Source organism: Saccostrea echinata, unplaced genomic scaffold (assembly GCF_033153115.1).
Source record: "Saccostrea echinata isolate AGI-Se365-2 ecotype Australia unplaced genomic scaffold, CSIRO_AGI_Sech_v1 ptg000054l, whole genome shotgun sequence".
Lineage (NCBI taxonomy): Eukaryota > Metazoa > Mollusca > Bivalvia > Ostreida > Ostreidae > Saccostrea > Saccostrea echinata.
In genome coordinates, this window is record NW_026889803.1 from 30,379,034 (window position 1) to 30,398,211 (window position 19,178).

At 34.6% G+C, this 19,178-nt stretch overlaps 1 protein-coding gene across 2 annotated transcripts; it reads left to right on the plus strand.

Moving 5' to 3' along the window:
- The first annotated feature begins 136 nt into the window (after positions 1-136).
- On the plus strand, positions 137-17,407 carry LOC133172702 (epithelial splicing regulatory protein 1-like). Of its 2 annotated transcripts, none has more exons than XM_061307650.1 (13): positions 137-424; positions 1,045-1,188; positions 3,025-3,250; positions 7,666-7,755; positions 9,488-9,542; positions 9,896-10,006; positions 10,099-10,274; positions 10,577-10,671; positions 11,954-12,166; positions 12,310-12,564; positions 12,678-12,909; positions 13,005-13,327; positions 14,242-17,407. In XM_061307650.1, the coding sequence occupies exons 1-13, from the start codon at positions 299-301 to the stop codon at positions 14,398-14,400; spliced, it is 2,205 nt and encodes a 734-aa protein (XP_061163634.1). In that variant the 5' UTR covers positions 137-298; the 3' UTR covers positions 14,401-17,407. The 2 variants fall into 2 exon arrangements, with proteins under 2 accessions (XP_061163634.1, XP_061163635.1); XM_061307651.1 differs by having other exon boundaries at positions 140-424; positions 13,005-13,194; positions 14,242-14,381.
- The last annotated feature ends 1,771 nt before the right edge of the window (positions 17,408-19,178 follow it).

Genomic DNA, 19,178 nt, shown 5'->3' on the forward strand with positions numbered 1-19,178 from the left:
TCTAGACTATTGATTGGGGGGTTTCTTTTGTCATGAACGAATTTTCAGAAGGTAACAGCTTGTTTTAAGGTAATTTTATATTTTTCAGAAGCAGTGTGCAATATATAAGAGAATTTGCGCACGCAGGCGAGGCGGTATTTTCGTTCGAGTGCCACGTAAATAAGAGAATACAGGACCAATAAGATTGCCCTAGGATAAAAAGTCCCGCGACGACGCACATGGGTGATCGCAGTGACAAAACATTTCATTTGCATTAAAGAGTTCATAACGCAGGTATTCTGGACACAGGTAGCACGATATGGCTACCTCTCATCTAGTAGTGACTTTCTGTGCCACTGCTGGCAAGAATGGGGAAGATTTAGGAGTGGACGAGGAACAAATTGTGCTCTTTGTGTATCTATTATTCGACGTGCTAAACTGCAAGGTGAGAGGAAACTTTTATCTAAACTTCTACACGTAACCCACTTCAAAACACACACATACATACACACACGGCCATCCGGTTTCATTCACCTGTGTTGAACACGCGGTTTTGTGTACACTTTATCTTACTTTTAAAACTTAGTAACTTTTTTTTTTCTCACTGAGATAAGTTTTAGGTATGACATTTCTATACTATTAATCATTCGATACATTACACACGACCTCACTGAATAGACATACCAGAAGTATGTAAACACAAGAACGACAGACCCTTCTTAGCTAAAAATAATCACGTTTACTCTGGCCTATTTTTACCTGTCCATAGGTGTGTAGTGTTTATTTCACTTTGTACATTTCATGACATTTTGACTAAAACTTTCAAAAACTTAATTCTGCATTAAACACTCGCCATATGGTGTCTTTAAATGTGTCAGTGTACGTAAGTGATTTCACAGCAGGTTGAAATTGGAAGTGTTCACACGATTATTAATGTACCATGTAAAAGCAAAACCGGCTTTTATTTAAAGACACAACAAATGACTCATCTTGACAACTTTTTTAAAGACATTATTTCCTCTTAAGGTTTTATTTTTTTTAACCATTCTATTCCTGATTCCGTAGGTAGTTGCTGTTCAACAACATTATGTTAAGCCTCAACCATCAGAGACAACAGAAACTGTGCTTACAGAAGAATGTAAGACAGAGACCGGCCTTAACGAAGAAGCAGTCAAGCATTCTCAGCCTCTAGAACACATCCTGGATGAGGTGAGATCATTGTTTACATTTCTTACATCCCCCTCCCATTAAAGTTTACATCCCGGTGTATATTTCTTATCAATCCCCTCATGAGCTATCTATTTGACAACCATCGAAAAACCACTTACTGCTATTTATTCCATACTTAATGCCCTTTTATGTTAATATTTACCACCCAGTTATAGATACACGCGTACGAATATCCACGCGACTTTATGAGTGTATATTTCATTTTTGTTTACTCCCCCAATTCAGAAGTGAACATTGTTGTGTGCCTGTACACCCTTAAGCAAACAACATCAGCTGTTGATTGACAAACAGTCAACGGAGCTAAATAATAATGCAACAATGGGTTCACCATTCATATATATAAACATCTGCATTTAAATTCCTTATGTTCGTTCAAATTGCCTTCAGAATTCGACCCTCGGAGTAAAACCACTGTAAGTGAAATTGTGTCATTCTGTCTCCGGATAACATTTTCTCGCCTGACTTGCATGATAAATGATTGTGTTAGCGTCAAGAGAAATTTTTTGTATAATTAGATACATGGCGAGGACAAATATGACATATACTGTATATCTAATTTTTTCCAAAAACTTGAGGGACACTTATGGTTTGTGAATAATTTATTGCTGCTTTAATTACCGAATGTCTCGACAAAAGAATCTAATAATCAAATTAATCGCTGTAATTTATATTGGTGAATATTTAATAAATGACCACTTGCTCTGGCACTCTTAGAGTGTCCTTTTTCTTATTCTTTCCAATCGCAACCTGTTGTCAACTCTTTCCAATCGATGACGTATGTTTGAGCCCATGCATTTGAAAATCGTGCTGGTAACATCTTGTCGAACAATTCTTGCCAAGAGGAGAAGTACTGATGACGAAAAGCTGTGCCAGCTGGTCAGATAGAATATTTTAATTTCGATCGTCTATATATGGTGTACTCAACAAGTTAGATGCTTTTTGACTTTTCCACTAAAATAACGATTGTAGCATATTGCCGACTATCTCCGGTTGACGAGGATGACACAAATAGCGAAAATGTACAATTATATATGATACCGATATAAATTGTCCAATTTTGTGAATTACTTATAAATGTCATGTATATAATACAGACTTGGGACCTAAACAGCTGACTGTTGCTAATTTCAAGAGAAAAAAATAAGGTCATGGGTATTTTTTTTTACTCACGACATCTTCAAGAGGGGGATAAATAGCCAAGGGGATTGTTGTCCTTTTTAGAGTTATATAACGGAATACACCTGTTTAGATTAGCAAGTACTCAGAAGATATCTATAGGCACCTGACTACTTTCAACGTTATCGTAATTCTTCATGTCATGGGAAAAATGAAACCTGTCCCAAAATCTAACAGCAGACGACAACTTGTACTGCTACAGACGACAGAAAAACCGTCTAGAAAAAAACCCAGCATGTTGTAAACTTTTGCACCAAATACAACTGCAGTTAAGTGTAAATGAAATAAATCATTCAAAATATTAACTCTCTGAAAGGAAGAAAGAAGACCAATGCATGTGTTGATTGAAGGTCAAGATGGTTTTATCCGTAAACTCTTTAAAATTACAGACTAGACAGTCTGGTTTGGTAATGTCATCATATATTTCTATCCATATTTGTATATCTGCTCCATATATATTTTACCCAATATCCTACCTCATTAAAAACAATTAAATAGGCATCTGTTGGTATTTTCTGACGTTATTAGGAATTGCAAGAGCACCAAGTCCTAAATAAAACAAAACGTATTGAGACGTTTGTGTCATATTTGGTGCAATGACAATATATTTATTTACGTGTATATTTTTTTTATTCACAGTTCGACAGATTTTTGTCTTCCAAAGGAGTTCACCCGGAACACGGAGGGAAATCATTCTGTGTCTTAACAGATGGACAGTTACATCTTCGCCAATGTCTCCACCCGGAGACCACCAACAAAAACATTTCATTGCCCTCATATTTTTTCAAGTTTTACGACTTGCGGAAAGAATTCAAGAAGTTCTACAAAACAGATAATATACCCAATATAAAATCTATGCTGGACTGTATCCTTTTTCTTTAATGCAAAATTTACACCAAGGAGAAATCTTGCGATGGAATGTGTGAGTATCATAAACAAAACAAATTGTCTAACTTACTTTACAATTTATATGACACGTCTAAATTAATGGGTAACTCTCTAATCAATTTTGAGCCTCCATATTTCATTAAAAAAAAATTCGTATCGCGTATCATCTCTACATATATATTTAAAAATATGTTACGGTTGTGCCTTTTGAAAATTTCTCCCAGTAGAGTAATTATTAAACACCCATATTGCATAGTTATTCTAACCTGACGGTTTAATTGTAGCTCTTAAGAAAGAGAGAGAAAAAAGTTTGATATTGCTTGTTCAGTGTAATTCACACTCATTTTCAAAAGTCGTGAAATACTCTAATAGTTTTCAAGCTATTGTCAAACATTTCTCGTTAACATTTCTGTAAAAAAAAAAGTTGGTCTCAGTATGTCGATAAGTATAGCTGGATTACTCTTGGCTGAGTAAACGAAAAGTTGGCGTTATACATAACTAAAAGAATTAAATATATTCATGAAGGCACCAGACAAAGGAACAAAATTAATAAGAAAAACAAACATACGGAATTAGGAGTAACAGGATTAATCGGGGAAAGAATGGAAAGTATCATTTAAAGTCCCCAAAATGAAAGTACAATCCGTTGATGTTTAGTCAGGTTGGATTAGGTTTAACACGGGTAGATCGGGGGTCTGCTATCCTTTGGGAGAAAAATAGGTTTACAGATTATATGTCGAACCAGTGTTTATTTAGCCGATTACCTCAAAAACCTGTCGTAATCATTTGTGGAATGGCTACTACCGATTACTATTGTAGCCTATGCGCCGATCCTTGTCCGAATACACACAATTTTTTATGGAGTTTTCTTGATCATCGATCATTTCTCGTATTGACATTCTCCAAAAATGATTTTTTTTTTTTTATCAATGCGGAGTTTCTAGTCATATGCTGGGGAAAAGGGGGGGGGGTTAGGTTAAATTTATGATAGAAACATAGGTTGCAGCTGATCATGCAGAATTTTGGATAAATTGATCCATGCATTTGTCTTTCTCATATCACAAGAAACACGAAAAACATTGGTAAACAAATTATTAAGCAACCTTAGCTGTTTATGCGTATACATGCAAAGGTTTTAAGAACATAAGCCACTACAAGTAGTTTTGCAAATCTTCGTCATAGCGATGTTGATGGTTTCTTTGTTTGCCGGCAGGGCCCAAGTTGGATAAATGAGTCCTCATCCGTGTTTGCCATAGCTGTGATGTCTAGTGATAACTTACCATTGTTTGTATCACACCGGGTAGTTGTACCCGACCCCTTCCTGATTTTAAATTTTCTTATCAGTATCTGAATGCAGTGAAACAACCTCTTCAGTGAGTGGATTGTTCACGCAACCGAGCTTTCTTATATAATGAAGCCCCCTAAAAGTTTTTTTTTTTAAGATTTCATTTTGCTACCATAGATAGTATAATGATTTTCTCCTATGTCAATATTGCTTTGATTCTTGATAGCATTACACATACATGTATATACACATTGAAAATGGAGGTGAATTTGATTTTGCACAAGCGTCCAATTTGTTTTTGTTTCTCCCTTGTTCGCCATGAAAGGCAAAATTGTGTGGTTTGTGGCAATATAACAAGTTATGTGTCATAAAAGAACTGGAAATGGGGCCTTTTATTTTCGTTGCTATACATTTCATTAGGGTTTGGCTCGGCGATATCTGTCACATCTGAAGGTTCAGTTTGACCATCACCAGAAATATGCCATCCTGTCCCAAGGACAAAAGCTAAAATTCTTTATCAAAACATACACCCCTGGCTCCATCCTTTTATATAGCCAACATTGACTTCCTAGATCTTTCTGATTGCTGGCCCGAGGTTGATATACAGCAACATTTATATGGTCATATACACCTCGGACTGAAGTAACACAAACTGCGAAAATACGATATTTACATGCGAAAGACAGTAGAGAGATTTATGCAAGTTGATGAACAATTTATGCTAATTAATGTAAAAATAATCACAGCTTTAAGTCAATTTCTTCGTGCATTAACCTCGGAGGAATTGATAAAAAACCCAGAAGTGTTCAGTTTTTAATTTTAATGCAGCTCATATGTATAAAATAAAACTTAAGTGCATTATGGAGAAAGATATAACGATTTCCTGCACTAAGACAGAGATTAAAGATTTCTTAGCAAGATGCTCATCTCTGTTTTCGTGGGACGGAGATCTCTTTGCCCCAGGACATATGTTGGTGACAGCACAATGATTGATTGTATTCAAGCTATCCTGGTAAAAAAAAAGTCATGGTTTGTGAATTTACACCGCCTGAGGCTTTCCTAAACATTCAGAAGCTTATACATACTAAAACTTTATTTTTATAAATGTAAATATAGTTACTGATTTCTTTTTTCTCATTTGGTAAACCGACATTTGTAAATATTGTGGGATAAGATGCAATTACGTTTTTGTGAAAAATGCTTAGACTACAAGTATTTTCTTTCTGAAAATGAATAAATACGGTTGTATGATTATAATATGATTTTAAGTTGCACACACTACATATTTTGGCATTTCACCTCTTTTGTTTCTTATGTTTTGCTGATCAAATAGCGGTTGTGTGATAGTACGTTCAAACTTGCTCACAGAACTTTCTCATTTTCGTTTTGACGACAATTTACCATTCTAACTCCTTTGTCTTGCTCTGACCCAGGCGAAGTTCGATGTCACTTGCTGCTTTGTTTTTTGACATTGGTAGATGAGTCGGTACTATTGTTGTAGAAGGTATCCTAGTTTCAATTTCTGCGATTCCTTATCTCTCCTTATTAAGCGTAAATCTTCGAAGTTCCACACAATGGCTGTTATCAGAAAGGCCATCTTCTATTGTCATACAGACCTTCAAACTAACACAAAAACTGAAAGTTTTGGTACCAGATCATATACAATGCAATCTATCAGATCAAAGAAAAGCTAACCTCAAAAATATTTCTTTTTTAATTTAATGACTTTGGTGAAGAATATATTGGCGTACAGTATTCAAACTTGTGGTCATGGATTTTTTTTATGGGGAAAATGCAAGATGCGTAAGACAGGAATTTTAAAGACAAGGGTATCGATATCTGCAAGGGCACAAAAGCTGTAAGGATTGATTTTCTGTAGATCGAAGCTTTCCAAGTTTTGGGAGAGGGATTTGTAAAAACTTGAGTAATACCGCTTCTTAGCCGAGAAACGTGAAGTCGTCAAAGACTTTAGGCTTATCGTTCGAGGAAAATGCTCGAGACTCTTAAAATCTTTAACAAAGTCTCTTTCTTCTGCAATTTATTTTGTTAAAAGTGATCATGTGTCATTGCTCTAACGATTAAAAATCTTGGCGGTGATCTGTCAGATTGCACCGTAACTTACATAGAGACTATCATACTAAACATAACTCATTTACGTAGGTATTAAACAACTTGAAGAATCGATCATCTACAAGGTACATGAATTTCAGGGGGGAAAACATGTCTTACACTTATTTTAAGAAGACAACAAAAACATTCAACAAGTTGTATTCTTCCATGAGCAAAATTTTTTGTATGTTGTCAAAATATCTTTACAAGAGAATAGATCTTTATATTTTGTTTGTACAGCTTACAACTAAATCCTTCGTAAATGCCCTTTAGGAGAAACTTAACTTATTCTGTACATACTGATAAAACAAAACATTCCCTTGTCAGAACAGTTTTATTCGGTGATTACTCAAGTTTTTCGCCCCAGGGATACACAGAAAACACCTTCTATCCATCCATTCCGAACCGAATAAATCACCTCGTCCACAATCCCACTAGCTGTTCTTTGCTCTAAAAAGTTAACATGCATGCATTTGTTTTATCTAAACACTGACATCGAAACAATCTTTAAAAATAATCTCCAGTTGACTATAATACAAAGGAAAATCGCCTGGGCGAATAAGTAAAGGATGTTCATGGCTCCATTTTTCTTTTTCTGTCGTCTGTTTTTCAAATGATATGTTTCTCACAAAAAGCGTGGTTCTTTTATATTGTTAACACACTGCACTGCGTTCATTTCTTCTAAAAACCCCATGTCTTTTAAAAGTGTAACTTGACATAACTATTTAATAGATGTGTAAATATAGCCTTGATAATCATCGTTCGCATTTCTTCTTTTGATTCATTTGAAGTTAGCGCAAACATTTTTTTTCGCAGGGAAGCTTTTTAAATATCTTAACTACTACATTACATTGGAAGTTTATCATTACATTATAATTTGTTTGAAGTATTACACCCATACGGTGTATAAAAAAGGATAATAATGAAATATAAAAGATCTTTCAATTACTAATAGAATTGTGAATGGGTTAGTACTTTTCCTTGACTCACTCCATTAGATTTAGGATTACAAGAGGACAACTCTGTGGAATATGGAATTCGACAATGTCAAGAAATGGCGAATGTTCTTCACAGATTAATCAACGATGGTAAATATAACATTATTTACTCTGATGTTAAACTTTACCCCCCCCCCCCTCCGATTTTAGAGAGCCCGTTGTTGTGTAGGATAAATATACTGTAGCATGATTTTATTCTTCTGCTTATGAAGTAACAATTTAAGGGGGTAAAAAGAGGACTATAGTCTTTCTTTTTTTTTATGTTCCCCAAACGAAGTTTGGGAACATATTGTTTTTACTCTGTTTCTTATTATTATTATTATTATTATTATTATTATTCTTTTTTTCTACTTTCTTCTCCGGTACTTTTTTGTCCGGGAGTGTTTTCATAGAACCACTCATCCGATTGACATGAAACCTTTTTAGGGTTAATAGGCATGTTGTGTAGGTGTTCGGAACGAAGGTCATTTTGCGCGCACATGCATGCACGTGCGCGCGCGTGCAATGAGTGAAATGACTGATATACTTGATGAAGCCGTAACTTTTATATTTCTTGATGAAACGCTTTGAAACTCAAAACATAAAGATACATTAGTAGTCTAGAATAGATAACATGGTCAAATTAGCGTGAACTCACGCGCATGCACGTGCGCTCTTCTCTGATTGGCTGATACAAAAATCTCAATAATTTCCTTGTTTTTTGACAAAATACTTTGAAATTTAGAATATATAAGTATATATTATAAGGTGCTACAACATGTTATATCGGAAATTTCTTGAAAACACGCGCATGCAGGTGTGCTGCAATCTGATTGGTTGAAACTTTAAATGTCTATAACTCCCTTGGTTTTCAACAAAACAGAATGAAATTTACGACATGGATAGGCACATAGAGCTCCTACATTATGATACTATCAAAATTGAATGCAAGGCCATGCATGCGCGTATGCTGAATTCTGATTGGCTAATACTTACAGGGTTACATCTCTCTTATTTTTCAATGAAATTCTTTAATATTTAACACAACTGTATGTATTGTGAGACACTATCAGAAAATTAAAGTGAAAAATGTAGAAAACATGTGCAAGCACATGCGCTGAAATTTGATTGGCTAATACCCATATGGCTATATCGGAGTAGTTTTCCAATGAAATACCCTTTAAAATAAAGTGTACATCTATATTACAAAAGTATTGTCTAATTTATTGAAGCTTGTAGGGAATGAGGCATCATTAGGGATTGGGGAGCCGTTTGGGGAACATCTGTAACGGTTCCCGTTACAATTAGCACTAGTTACATTTGAGTTCACACTCGTTTTTTTAAATGTCTTTGAAGTCGAAGTCTTTGTTTGCGGTTTTGTAACTTTGCTTATTGATATCCAAATGTCGTAGACATATCACCCAAGAAATAATCGTGTGTTGTAGTTTGAAAATGTGTTGAGACACAAACCAAGATTCATCTGCAATTTTTAGCAAATGACATGAACAATACGTTTTGGAAATACAAAATATATCTGTTAAAGTCTATTTGTTAAACTTTTCAGAAAATGTAAATCGTTATCATGGACAAAATTGATCTCTTAGGATAGATATTGAGATTTTGGAGATTTGTCTATAGCTTATAACAAGTTTTGATTTTAGACTGATAAATTCCATTGAAGGCTTTATTAAAACAAAACAGCAAGATACTGTCAACACGTAAGATAGCTGAACAAGATATTATGGCGGTCTCTATCCATAGAAGTATTGTATATTTCCCGATCTTCATCTACCACATGCGAAGCGACACAATGTGTTTCTATGTGCTCTTCTTTTAATTGTAGGACACGTGTTTGGGGAACCAGAGATAATAAACGAACGCTTAGAACCCGGTATATGGTAAGCGCCATATCACGATATTTTGCGACATCTGTCTTCTTTACTGTAGCTGTGACTGCTGCTTTGGTAACATGTTGAACGCTGGAGCAGTAAATCAATATTTAGTAATTTTGTTAAATAAATAAAAATAAGATCATTGGATTAGTTCATAGATTTGCCCAGCTGTCCACATTCAATTATAGACGTTAAGCCATGTAAAGTTATTATTAATTTTGTAATTAAGTAAAAATGATACCATTTTCAAATACATAATTCATGCATATACTTGTATATATAAGTAATTTTTTTCTCATTTAGAAAATCAACCAAAATGACTTTTCATGTATCTAAAAATGATTTTTATACCATTGCAGCAGTAAATCGGACATTGTAGATGACAATCATGTTGTTCGGGCTCGCGGTCTTCCATGGCAGTCTTCCGACCAAGACATCGCTCGATTCTTCAAAGGATTGAACATTGCAAAGTACGTTTTTCGAACAAGGATTAATAATTTCCCCAGATGAAATATTTTTTATTGAAGTATAACATTCTAAAATACCCCATTTTCTTTAATAGAGGTGGCGTAGCTCTTTGCTTAAGTCCGCAGGGTAGGAGGAATGGGGAGGCATTGGTGAGATTAGAAAATGAAGAAAATAGGGACCTAGCACTGAAAAGGCATAAACATCATATTGGTCAAAGATACATAGAGGTGTATAAAGCCACTGGAAAGGATTTCGTCAATGTTGCCGGTGGTAGGTTGTCATTCAGATTGCATGTAATTATATTGTGAGATTCTGATTTAACCGAACTCTGAGGACGCTTTATTTTTGCGAGATATTTTATTCATAAGTTGGAGAAAACTTTCTCGATTTCTGGTTATTGTCATAATATATAATCTTAAGTAATACTACATGTACTATAAGCGAGAATAAAATTTCGCGACCCATTGTATTTACGCAAAAATAAAGTTCTCGCGGGTCAAAAGTTCTCATAGAATTTCAATTTTAACTTGTCTATTAAATCTGATGTCTCACGAAGGACAACTTGCTTTCAGGTAGTAATTCAGAAGCACAAGCATTTCTTTCAAGAGGTGGACAAGTCATTATACGCATGCGTGGTTTGCCATTTACAGCCACAGCGCAACAGGTGGTAAGTATAAAAACTGCCTACGTGCAGAAACAACTTTGCATATCCAGGCTTTTATTATTTAGGAATTAAGCGTACACAGAGTCCTTCATTTACTCTGCAAAACTTTGCATATTTATAACTACTTAGTATGAACTCAGATTACCAATGCATGATGTATGTTCAAAATTTGCTTAACATGATACATTTTTCAGCATGCGGTTTTAGCAAAATTGCTAAAACATTTTCTGAGCTGAATACAGGTAAGTTGAGGACCCCAATAAGTAATATTCATAAAAGGGAATGCGTGTGGACGCTAAGGGAGGTTACGGTTATAGGGGAGATAATTCGTGTTTTGTCGCCATATTGGATATGGAAATTTTGGTGCCAGTGATGAACCAATTGTATTGCAAGTTTTCCGACGGTGCGGGGCAGTTAAGGGTTGGTTGCAGGCTACAACTATAATTACTCAGATATCTTCACCTTAGGAGTGAAGCGGGGTATTCGTAGTAACATACGATTTACAAATAAAATTAATTCTTGGTAAATAGGTTATATATTCATTCATTCTATCAGGTCGGAGGTGTTTCTAAGACTACTTGAGGTGGCATTCCAAATATATCTTTGAAAATAATTATTTTTGAAAGCTTTTAGCAATTTAATGTTCTACGTGACATAAAGTTTATAATTTGATTTTTAGAAAGAGATGGTTCTTTATATTTGACATCTTCTAGATCATTTTTAGCTTGTGAAGTTTTTTTTTCTAAAGGAGGTATAGTTATCTCACTGTAGTGGAAGGGCGCAGTGCATGTTCACAAGAAAAGAAGGGGGTCATTGTGTCTTTGTGCAGAACCATTCTCTTTCTAACATTCCAAAAATTCACTTCGAGCTGAGTTGCTTTGAAACACCTCTGTTGATACTGAAAACGTTCTGATATTGGTATCTGCAGGACTTTGGAGGGCTCTCATCCCGTATTGTTGTGTTGGTATATATCATATGGGGTTTTTCATTAATCACTAATAAACAAAGTTGTGCTTAACAATTTAGTAGTAACAAGTACCACTGGGAAGGACAATAATATACTACAGGCTTTCAGGTATAATTATATGTGATACTTGCCAAAAAAAATCATAACACATGAAGCCGTTTTATCATTGAAAAGTTTTTGGTCAATCTTTGCCATCGACTTCCCCAGAAGGATGATGGCACAGCCTGCAGATACTAATTTACACCAGCTTATGATATTGGTGCATGATAAAAGCATTGTCAAAGTTGTCGTTGCTATTATCTGTCTTTGCGCTTACAGCTAGAGTTCTTTGCTCGAGAGCCATCCGTTTCGGTGTTGGATGGAGAAGAAGGGATTCTCTTCGTTCACTATCCTGATGGAAGATCCACTGGTGATGCTTTTGTACTTCTTGCCTCAGAAGAAGACGCTGTGTCAGCCTTGAAGAAACACAGGGAGATAATGGGAACACGCTACATTGAACTCTTTAAAAGCACTACAGCTGAAGTTCAACAGGTACCTATCAGTTATGAAGAACAGACTCAGTTAAATATTTGTTGACTTCAGAACAAGAGGAAACAGAGTAAAGGCCCATATATATTATCGTTCTGATTGAAAATGTTTCCAATGGTTGACGTATAGTTTATTTCTGAAAACAGGTTCTCAACAGAAGTATGGACCCACGAAACCCAGAACCCCAAGAAACCCCTCTTCCAGCAATAATCACTCAACTAACTCCGCAAAGCCAGCTTCCTTACATTCCTCAAAGCCTCATTACCAGCGGCACGCGTCGCGATTGCATCCGGTTACGCAACATTCCAGGTGGCGCTCAGGTTACAGATATTCTTAACTTCCTGGGCGAGTTCTCTCAATTCATAATCTTCCAGGGCGTTCACATGGTTTATACAGCACAGGTACAAATAAAATAATTTCATTATTTCTAGATTTGATTATTCTGAAAACACGAAGAAAACTTGAGACCAATACCTGAAAAAAATTGTTAAATGTGAAATTTGCGTTTTTACAGGGGGAACCTTCAGGTGAAGCATTCATACAGATGGATTCTGAGGAGTCAGCACAGCTGACAACAATAAACAGAAATAAGAGACACATGGTGTTTGCCCAAAAGAAAAGAATAATTGATGTTATACAGTGCTCTGGGGAGGATATGAATCTCGTTTTGACTAATGGTATTCCCACAACGTCTATACCTTCACCACCACAAATACCTTTTATACAGAGACCCATTCTATCACAAGGTATGCACTTCTATTTCATTGAAAGTTAAACTGATATAATATATTTTCCCATTAAAGGATCTTTGAGTCTGATAGTGTACTCCATTGTATTTCAGGATTGTCTTCTTTTCCCTCCCCAACAACGCCCACACTCATTCCAACGTCTTTGCCATCACTGCAGCCGGCATCATTGCCTATTGCCCACTTGCCACAGCATCTCCAGACGGCCGCATTCCCGCCAACTATGATGTCTGCCCCCCTTGCAGCAGCTCCACGACCAGCCTACTTCCCCCAGATTGTTTACTGGTACCCTAGCCCTCCTATTTCTCCACAAACCTATGTCACACATACAGGGCCTCCGACGCTTGTCGTATTGAGAGGCCTACCCATCAATGCACAAGTTCAAGACATACTGAACTTCTTTCAAGGTTTTCCAGAGGTATGTTTAGGTCCATATTCCAAATTAAGAAATCATTTGAAGTACTTATCATTTGAGCTCTTGAAAATTATAAATCACAAACATCGTGATTTGATACCTGAAAACAATACAGAGAAATTATTTTGAACATTGCTAAAGGAAAACCTAGTCTATTTGAAACAGGAAAATGTGTGTGGATATTCGAATAGGATGGAGCCCTGTATGTTTGAAGTGTGCATTTGAATTTTAGCTTTTGTATTGCTTCTAGAGTGTATCCATAGTTACCCATAGTTTCTGCTAACCGATCATCAGTATTCTTTCAATATTTCACTAACACATTTTATAAAAGTATGGACAATATATTGCTGTAACTTGTGCACAAGCAGATGTAAGCTCATCGCAATTGATATAAGGCATCAATAAAAAGCTTAAACTTTAAATACAATTACGTTGAGCTTAATAGTAGTTAAAGCTATATTGCACAGCACCTCAGAAATTGTGATTAAGAAACCATGTAATTGACTTTCTGTGTGTTTCATGTACATCTGTACATGGTGGAAGTTTCAACTAATGTGTGAATCATTTACTTTTAAATAACCTGACTCAGATCAATATTATAATTTCACAGCCTTCTACTCACAATATCATATGACCCTTCTATATCTTTCTGTTGTAGCACTTTATATCATATTTATCATAATTTTGTTCAATTCTAAAAATTGGCATGTTTAACTGTAAATGTTTCTTTTCATTTTAAATATAAATATTTAGTAAAGACATCATAAGGAAAGTGGCGTGGAAATGTGAATGAAATATGACATCAAAATTATATCTAACGTCATCACTATTCAAATTTCTGTATGAACAGAAATACCTTAAGTGGACTTCCTTGATGAATGGCTTAAATTATATCTTATTATATATTTTTTGTGTAGGTAACCCCAGAGAACATTCAGATCCAGATTTTACCCGACGGAAGACTTACAGGGGACGCATTGATTTCCTTCATGACACGGTCGGAAGCAGAGCGTGCAATAGCTCAGAGAAGCAAACATACAATAGGACAGTGTGTTATAGAGCTGTTTCTAGCCTAAATTGACATGGGTAAAGTACGCAGTGTGAAAAAAAATAATATAAAAAGAAAGAAAATTACACAATGTGTTCAGACATTCCAGGGTCCAAATAGATATGTTTATTTTAGCAATTTTATGATGTTTATTGTATTATAATTGTAAAGATATATATATATAAGCTAATCTCATTTTTCTTGAAAAGATCTTGTATTTCAGCTAAAAAATAGATCTGAACACACATGGCAAAATCTAGCAATATTATTTTTATATATAATTTCCAGTCAAAGTCTTGCCTGTCTCACTTCCGTTTCTGACTATTTTGCCATGTTTGTATTTTAAGAGTTGTTAGTACATGGTGTATGTTACTCTATAGAACAGATTACTGCAAAAGAATACGTTGCTAATTATTGGCGTTATTAGTGCTGCGAGAAATTGACATTTGTTTAATTTCATGAAAAAAAGAATATTTCAAAGTAATTATATAACATTGATATGCATATATAAGTGCCTAATTTGAGTATTGAATCAAGTATTGTTATGCCGTTATACACGTTACGAAATGATTGTGAGTACGCATTGTTTATTTTGTTTTTTTGTTTTTATTGTTGTTTATGTTTATATCAAAACATATCACTCCATGACAGCCGTTGATATTTTTGTATTTTTTAACCTTGTTTGAATATAAGACTTTTTTTAATATCTCGAAGTGAAGATTTTTATGATAATTTGACACCAGTCAAAACTTTATAGAAAAAAAACAGTTCTATACACCAAAATCAACGCATAACTCTTATAAATATGCAAGAAAAATTCTATGCAATATCAAGAAATCAAACTGAAATTTGAATGTTCTAGTCATATTTGTTGTTTAGAATTTATTACATGTAATATACTAAATAATACTAGTAATCTCATATTTAGCAAGCGCTTCATACTTTGATTATTTGAGGTTGTGATTCTGAATTGTTGTACATAAGCCATGACAGCTATTTTCAACCATAGGGATTGTCCTCATTTGCTTCGCTTAAATTATGAATACAAAGGTATAGATATTACGATTGTGCAATATCTAAGAGAAGAATTGCTTTAATTTTTTTTCATCTGTTTTTTTTTTTCTAAATTATCTTGTTCATTTCCTTTTCACCAGAAATTTGAAAAACCTAGAAAAGTGTTAGAAAATCACATTTTGATTTGTTTAGTTCTATAATTTTTTTTTTCTTCATGAAGACAGATTTTTTTTAATGTCAGATAAATAAATAATAGATCTACTATAAATATACATCATTTAAATGTTACCATGTCTAGATATACTGATATTTGTTATTATATGATCATTCCTACGCATAATTGTACATTTTTGTAAAAAAAAAAAACTGCTGATGTATGACTTTTCCCACGATTTTTTGACGTGTGTTGTAGATATGATTGTAGCAATGTTAGATTTAGACTTTATATACATTATAACATCAAGTATAAATATTTCCATAAAAATGGCAATAAACAACTTAGAATTGCAGTGGTGGTGGTGCCGTATTTGTTTTGGTGTTGGTGGTGGCTTTTTTGCTTGAATTTATTCTCCATTATTCATGTGGAATTGCGCAATACACTCAGTTATTTTATGCCATAGCACGTGTGATTTCACGACGAAGGAAACTAGCACTAATATCATAAGAGCATTTTATGGTGGCAGTGTATTTATACATATCATTTTTAGAGTTATTTGCTCTTGATATTTTTGTGCGGGACGGGCGTTTTTAATGGGGGACTGCACAACAGAGTGCAAGTACTCACACAATTTTGCCAGGAATACCTTTGCCAGTGATTACATATTATTTATAACACAAATGTATTTTGACACGTGTTTAATTGTGCAATAAGGATTATGGACAATGTTTTTCAAATGGTTGAGGTATTAAAATTAGTTGGGTTCTAATTTTTGGGGATGATTTGGTGCACATTTGCTTTCTGTGATATATTTATTTTTAAGTTTTTAACACCTTTTTACAGAATTTTATCAAATATATATTTATTAAAACTTTTAAAATGTATACAAAATATGTCCATGTCTTTATTGACAATTAAACCGGAAATGGTATAAAATGTGTGGGTATTGTGCGCAACTTCCCTTTTTGTGATGTGGATCTGGTTCGGTTGCTCGTGGAGCCGGTGAAGGTGAACTTAGTTTCTCTTTGTGCTAAAAAAACCCAGGAAAACTAAACGGAATGAATTTACTCTTGTGGAGTCTTTGGTGCGTCAGGGTTAAAAAAGTGGTACTTCAGGCTTTTACTAAAGGTGGCCAGTCCTTTTACACGAGTGCTGCAAACCTTAAAATATTTAACACGTTATTAGCTTGGGAAGGCAAGATGTCATGCAGTTGCAAAGTGCCATACCTTTTTTTTTTAATTTAAACAGAAATACTCATATCAGTTTCAAAATACTTCTGAAAAATAGCATATCAAACACACTTATTATTTTGTCTCAACAATTATGTCATCTTGCTGCTGGTTTTATACCTGTGCAATACAAACCTCTAGCTGACCTCGATCTAATCAGAGTCAAAACGGAGCATGCGGTGACTAGTCAATGGAATAATGTTGCATGATTTTACTATTTATTATTCCTACATATCACTTTGTCGTTTGTTTTATTCACCCTTTTTTACATATAGATTGTAGAAAGTGTCTTTTAATTATACATAATCTTTATTTTTAACGCGCCAAGCTTATTTCATACGCAATACACATATTAAGTGACTAGAAAAACTAGTCGATATTGCTTATTCATCACTGCTCAATGTGATGATGCCAAGTTCACTGAGCAATGGTCAGCATACTTCATTTGTGTTTGTAAGCTTGGAAAGTGGTAAAGATTTCTGTATGTGTTCAGAAATATATATATATATATATTTACATATTCTATGGGCAAGTGAAATATTCTTGTTCCAAATGTTAATGTATTACGTTGCATTTACAGTTTTTATTATTTTATGAAATGTCGCATTATTAAGAATAAAATATAGTTAAGTTGATCAATGCATTCTCATGGTTGGGGGTAGATCTTGAAATATGGATAACGAAATATATAGCATTATCTAAATTTGCTAAGTTCTTGCAGCGTATTAAAGTACCTTAATTGGCTGTTTGAAAATTAGTTGTTCAAGAGGACTTGGTAATCTCTTTTACTATTTCCATTTGTTTTACTGTAAGGAATCAAACATGTGAACGAACATGTTTAAAAAATCAGTCTACATTCATCGTGTTCAGAGTTTGTTTCGCAGATATTACCGGCATTGTTACCAGACAAAAGGGTTTTCTTGTATGTTTTAAATACTGTCGGACTATCTTCTATCATTTGCTATCTTAGGTGCAAAAGTTCTGCGACTTGATAGCATTTGGCTTTGTTGAATACCTTGTGTTACTAGTGGCTGATCGTTCAACACAATCAAATGATTGGATCTTATCATTGTTTATGCGCACCAACACCTCTCTGTGAGTATATCAGCACGGACTTGTTTTACTCTGTTGATACCCCATGTTTTCGAGAAATAGAGCTGTTTTGAGTTCCTTCAGTTTGAATTTATACCGGGATCGATATTTTTTTCTTTTTTTGGAGGAGATGCTCCACTTTGCGATGCCCATCTTATGTGAGATTTACATGTTCTTAAGTGACTTATTCTCTACAATTAAAACAAGATATAGATTGTACTACTTAGCGAGAGGTCTATTGACAATAGGGATCTGCTGAATCATAAGTTTCGTTTTTGCTAGATAACGATTTGTTCATTATCACAATCCATGAAGGTTGCAACATATTCAAGTTCAATGATGCATTTTCAATACCTGACACACTTAACAGAAACAGTAATCCGTAGTTGATACTCTCAGTCTTAGTCTTACAGTTATCTCTTTATCATTGAAAAAAGCTGCGAAGCAGAGAAAAATTGTATGACTGATCATAATGAGAGAGAGGAAGAATAGTATTGATACATGGACCTACTTGAAACAGTAAAGTTACAAAAGCATTCAAAGTACATCTTAAACAGATCTAATTAAATGATTCATAACTAATTTAAAGCATATCTAAACGCTTCAGATTGAAATTATGTTGCCTTTTATTATATACATAGTTTCTACAAGGCATGAAGGCACAACATGTCAAGATTTCTTTTATCTATTTTAATCTGTCAGCTTTTTATCACTTTGTCATTAGTCTCTACATGATGTATCTTTTCGTTCTAAAAGTCATTTAAAATATCCTGGTTATGTCTGCCGTGTTGCTAATTCAATGAAATATATGGAGATAACGAACAGTATTCAAGCTCAAACGTCCATGAAACAATACAAATTTTGGAGTAGAGCAATCACGGACCTCTAAAACATCAGAGGTGGGATCAGGTGCAATGGAGGAGTGAGCATCCCCTGACGACCGGTCACACCCGCTGTGTGCTCCTTGTCATGATCGGGTAATAACGGAAAAATCTGTCGACAATTCAGTGTGTAAATAATGGCCTAAAATTAGTATGAAAAACGTCAGTCAGCATTTGACTTAAAGGCTGACAAGGTCATTGTATCGACCATAGAACTTACGAAATGACGACTTTAAACGGGAATGCTGATATTCTTGTTTCATCAACTTGTTTGTCAATAATTTACCTCGTTTTAGGAATTGTTCATACGTAGAGCATGCTCTTGCGTATCGAGTCAACTGCATGAGAGAAATAAACCCCTTATACAGGTGATGAAGGTATATTGCTGTATAAGTAAGGGAAGTTGACAATTGAAAAGTTAAAGTCATCACGT